At 35.1% G+C, this 4,998-nt stretch overlaps 1 protein-coding gene across 1 annotated transcript; it reads right to left on the reverse strand.

Moving 5' to 3' along the window:
* Positions 1 to 1,626: 1,626 nt before the first annotated feature.
* LOC108734793 (F-box/LRR-repeat protein 14) lies at positions 1,627 to 4,536 on the reverse strand. Its single transcript, XM_018466469.1, has one exon. The coding sequence runs from the start codon at positions 4,149 to 4,151 to the stop codon at positions 2,754 to 2,756; it is 1,398 nt and encodes a 465-aa protein (XP_018321971.1). The 5' UTR covers positions 4,152 to 4,536; the 3' UTR covers positions 1,627 to 2,753.
* Positions 4,537 to 4,998: the final 462 nt, after the last annotated feature.

Consider the following 4,998-nt stretch of genomic DNA (forward strand, 5'->3'; position numbering starts at 1 on the left):
ATACTAAAATATTGACTACACCGAAAAGGCGCCTAAAGAAATATTAAATTAGTTTACAACAAATATTCTTAAAAACACACACCAGACAGCATAATAAATAAAACAACAGCGAAGCTCATTCATAAATTATTTATCTTACTTCGCACAATTGAAAAAATACTGATTACTTTTCTTATCCAATATTCATTTACGTTAGTATCTTTTGTTGTAAAAAGTAACTTGAAATATTATTAACGATCGTTACTGCTCGTATGATATTTAATGTGTAAAACTTCTAATTTCATAACAAAAAATAGAAATAAGAATAAAATAAAAAATGATTTTTTCCAACTGAGCAAAAGCTGTGAAAATGTGTTCAGTTTACCTTAAAAAGGTACACTGAATATATCTTACAATTTCCTGCCTCATTCGCACAACTTGTTCTCACGCTCAGGTTGCCCTCAGCTGAATTTTAAATACCTATGGAAAAGTGGACTATAGCATGCCCTCAAAATATCGACTTACTTCTGTGATTTGCGGAGCTTTACAGCTTTCAAGGCTTTGAGTGGCAGAATTTCATGTTTTAAGGTGCTTTATCGTTTTTAAAGTACATACCTAATTATAATTATCAACATTAAATTTCAACAATTGTAATACACATATTTGGTTGCTTATTTATTGACAAATAAATGTGAAACATTTTTCTTTGCAAAATGCTAAAATTCGGTTAATCCAATGAAACCGATACCAAATATAAACAATACTGCGAAGTCTCTATTGTTAACATTCCAGTTAAAAAGCTTCTATTACTATTACTAATTTAGCGTTTAGTTGTTGAGAAATTTATCTGACATGAATTTTACGATAGGGACTTCCGCATAGGCAATTTTAACTGGTTTGCGTCTACATTGCAATTTCGAAACAATTTAACGTATGTTATTACAATTCAATAACGTTGTCTGGAATAAACATTTAAAGGAAGGTATACGTACATTGCTCATCGTGAGGATGATCCAAAAATATTACCATACATATGTAATTAATTTTAAAGAAATGAAAAGCGGCCACTGTTTTAATAGAATTTTGTTGGACGAAAGTTTTATCGAAAAGAATAGAAACATGGCAAACAAATTTGAAGGATTTGAAGTGGTGGAAAGTCCTAAAACCAGAGTAGGCTTTCTAGTTTCCTGCTCCTTATGTTTGGATTGGAAACTGTTATTTCTAGTAATAACAGATAGATAATCTGATTTAAACGTAAAGGTATATAAGGTATTTATGCATCATTTTACTTAAAAATTGTAACAGATTTGGTTGAATTCCAAGAAGTCTATGATCACTATTAATTTAACAAAGTTTTCTTGAAACAGAAACCAAACAGCACATTAAAAAGATAATAAAATAATAATTAGTGAGCCCATAAGCTCAAAATGATAAACAACCGCTGTATTAAAGGTTTAGATTAGATGGTTCAGATTAGCCTTCTACAAATTAAAAAAAAATTGTTGAAAGCGTCTCATCCACTAACAGTACTAAGGCATGCATGCCTACATCTCCAATAAGTCAAAGTTTGCGTGAACTAGTTCAGCAATGTCATGAGTTAGTCTCATGGCTAAATCTGTAGTGCACAAAAGAAATGATAAATCGAAATTCATTAATAAAAATTTATTGTTTTTTTAATTTTGACGCAATTAAAAAACATAACACAGCTTTAACAATCATATCTTAACGTAGTTTATATATGTACACGCAGCTTACACCTGTACAATTTTATACAAGACATGGAATATCTTATAGAGTCTGTTCGTAGGTAGTAAACAGGAATAGATAATTGCGAATGTTTTTATTTAGAAAATGACAAGTTATTTATTTGTATTTTGTGTAATATTCTGCAGACAAGTCTGAAGGAAACTATGTATTTCGATGATGTAACGCCAGGTAGGTACTCGACCAAACAAAAGTACACTTTTAATTTTATCCCAATTAATAATAATTAACATTAACAAATTGAAATTTAATACTGAACAACTTTCGAATTAAACAAATGTTGCTATTATTATTGCAAATTCCCGCAAGAATCAAGATAACATTAACAATTTCTTTTGAACTCAAAGTAAAAAAAACGGTTTTTAGGCATTACAGCCTGTATCTAACGGAATAACATTACATATTTACAAAAATCCATTCTTTACTATTATCCTATATTGAGGTATTTTAAATGAATGTATTATTAATTTTACGATAGCTCTGACAGAGAAATAGAGAGAGACAGAGAAGAGCTATTTAGGCTTTAAATATTAAGTTTTATGTTTACAATGACGGTGAATTTTACGTATTGACCTCTATACAAATGTAAGTGTTAATGGAAAATACAGGAAAGAAGTTCGTTAGACAACAAATTTTGATTAATTCATAATAATACAGACTTATTAATTGTTCGTCAAAATGGAATAATCCTAATACATAATATGTAAAATCTATAGTTACTTTACGTCATTCGTTCATTTTCTATCACAGCTCCTTGCACTAATTTAAAAAATATCAAGTTTCAGTTTTCATTTTTTACGTTTGTTCGCAGTTGTAAATAATTAACAATGTACACGAACGTGTATTGTTATCTAAACGATAAGAATAAAACAAACATTACCTATTGGAAAACAGCCTTTTCTTTTTTTTTAAAAAAAAGACCTTTGAGTTTCTGTTTTTCTTTCTCTCTTATTAGTTTGAGCATCGCTAACGGAAAAAAAAACATATTCCTAAAAGAAGCTCCCTGCGTTTCACCTGACGTGCCACAATCCTAAATTGAGACATTTTAAATTAGGAAGTTTCATTATTCGTTCCATTCCGACTGTTGTAATTTTCGGACAGCCGTAGAGGTCGATGTTTTTAAGTCTGGTAAGAGCCTCTGCTATGTTCGTCAAACCTTTGTCCGTAATCCTATAGCACTGTCCAATGTTCAATGTTTCTAAGTCGTGTAATGTTTTGGCGATTCGCTGTATTCCATCGTCAGATATCTGACAAGCACTGAGAGATAACGACTTGAGATTAAACAAACCTTGAGAGATATGCACGAGAGCCTGATCACTTATCTTTTCACAAAACGAAACGTCTAACGATGTTATTTGGGATCCACCTTCGGCCAAATAGGCCATACCGATGTCGGAAATGTTATCACAAGAACGTAAATTCAGTTCACGTAGAGAATTCATTTTAGCTAAATATTTCAGACCACTGTCGGTGATGCTGACGCAAAAACTAAGATTTATCGTTTTTAGGCCGTTGAGACCCAGCGAGACGTGCTTCAAAGCTTCGTCCGACAACCTTTGGCAGTCTTGTAATCCTAAATATTCTAACATTTGGTTACCACCTGACGCGTCCTGGTTGAATCCCGCTATGTGTCCAATTCCTTGGTCACTGACGTGCCAACAGGATCTAAGATTCAGTCTTTTGAGTTTTTTGAGTCCCCAGGCGATCAGTACCAAACCCGTGTTCGTCACATTGCAACATCCTCCGAGTTCGAGGACTTCAAGATTCTTCAGGTATTGCGCGATTCGACTCAAGGAGTTGTCCGTCACCTGTTTGCATAAAGACAGGTTTAGCATGGTCAACGAAGGAACCTCGGAGACCAGAGCGTGTGAAATGCCTATATCGGCAACGTTGTAACACCCACTAAGATTCAGAGACTCCAAGTTGGGTATTCCTTGTATTACGTCTCTCAGTGAGCGCCTGAATGACAGCACCTGGACTTTCTTAATACCACGTTTTACTAAGGACGTAAATAACGAAGGGTTTGCTCGTCGCAGATGCAGCTTGGCCTCTACTCCTCGCCAGACGGACTTGTGGTACGCTGCGTCCCTCCAGGCGGTACACACCTGTGCTACGCGTCCTTTATCTCTCACATCCAAATACGAGAATATGAGAGCTAATATTTCCGGATACAACGCCGAAATGTGCGTCTGTCCTGGATTCTGGTCGTAGTATTCCTCAATTTCTATTTCCCGTTGAAGTCTGTGCAGCTCTATAACTGGATTTTGTACGTGCGACTGGTGGTGGTAACGATGGTACGGCTGGTATCTGCAGGTACCGTGTTGTTGTTGATGCCGAATTAATGTTGCCGTCGATATTAAGGGCACAGGGATTTCCGTTAACCGCATTTGCGTCGGATCCTCGATCATTTTGTTTTGCGATGGACCGTCTCGTTGTTGTTGGCACTTACATTACGGATGAATTCAAAGTTACGTGCCCACCACACATACACGTGTTTGTAAAGAAACGAACGAATACATTCACTTCGACGGCTTAGTTCGAACTAACGTGTAAAATTGTCGCGTACTAGCTCCAAGTCTGTAGCTCTGGCCTCTCCTTTTCATTGGTTCATGGACTGTGCACGTGACTTGAACGGATCGTATCGATTCGGTTACGAGCGGCGGTATTTTTAATTTTTCGAAGTTCGTGCGTCTCTCTTCTGCGTATAGAACGAGCGGTGTGCGCGCTGAAAGGGATTCGGACTTATCTTGGCCAAAAATTGGGTTACGGACGAGTGTATGTTTGCGAAACAAACTCATTTATTACAACTAGTAGAGTTTACGGAAAATAAAACCAGGGAACAGTCTGGCTCGCTTTTTTTAATCACTTACAGAAATTGGATAAAGAAAAGCAAGCAATTTATAAATTTGACGAAACTTTTGGGTGGCGAGTGTTTGGTAATTTTTCTAATTTGTAATGACCGCAATTTACCCACTTACAATTTAACCGCAAAGTCTACCATTGCGACCGTGTTAATGATACTTGAAGGCTTTCAAGAGCAAAATTCATTTACATGCTTCAAAAATCCACTAGCAGTAGCTTTTGTTATTGATTTTGAATTTTGTGCTGGTTATTTTTAAGGGCTAATAAAAGAAACTAACGATAAATTTCAAGTTACATTTATCGATAAATATGGTAAACTATAAAGCATATTTTCAGTTTTATTGAATAAAATCCTTTCTACTCGACACCCTTTATGACCAAACTATTCTTTTA

This window comes from Agrilus planipennis, unplaced genomic scaffold (assembly GCF_000699045.2).
Source record: "Agrilus planipennis isolate EAB-ADULT unplaced genomic scaffold, Apla_2.0 scaffold80, whole genome shotgun sequence".
In the NCBI taxonomy this organism is placed as follows: domain Eukaryota; kingdom Metazoa; phylum Arthropoda; class Insecta; order Coleoptera; family Buprestidae; genus Agrilus; species Agrilus planipennis.

Excerpts from the sequence above, each read along its gene's own strand:
- LOC108734793 (XM_018466469.1), bottom strand. The coding sequence starts at position 4,151 with ATGATCGAGGATCCGACGCAAATGCGGTTAACGGAAATCCCTGTGCCC.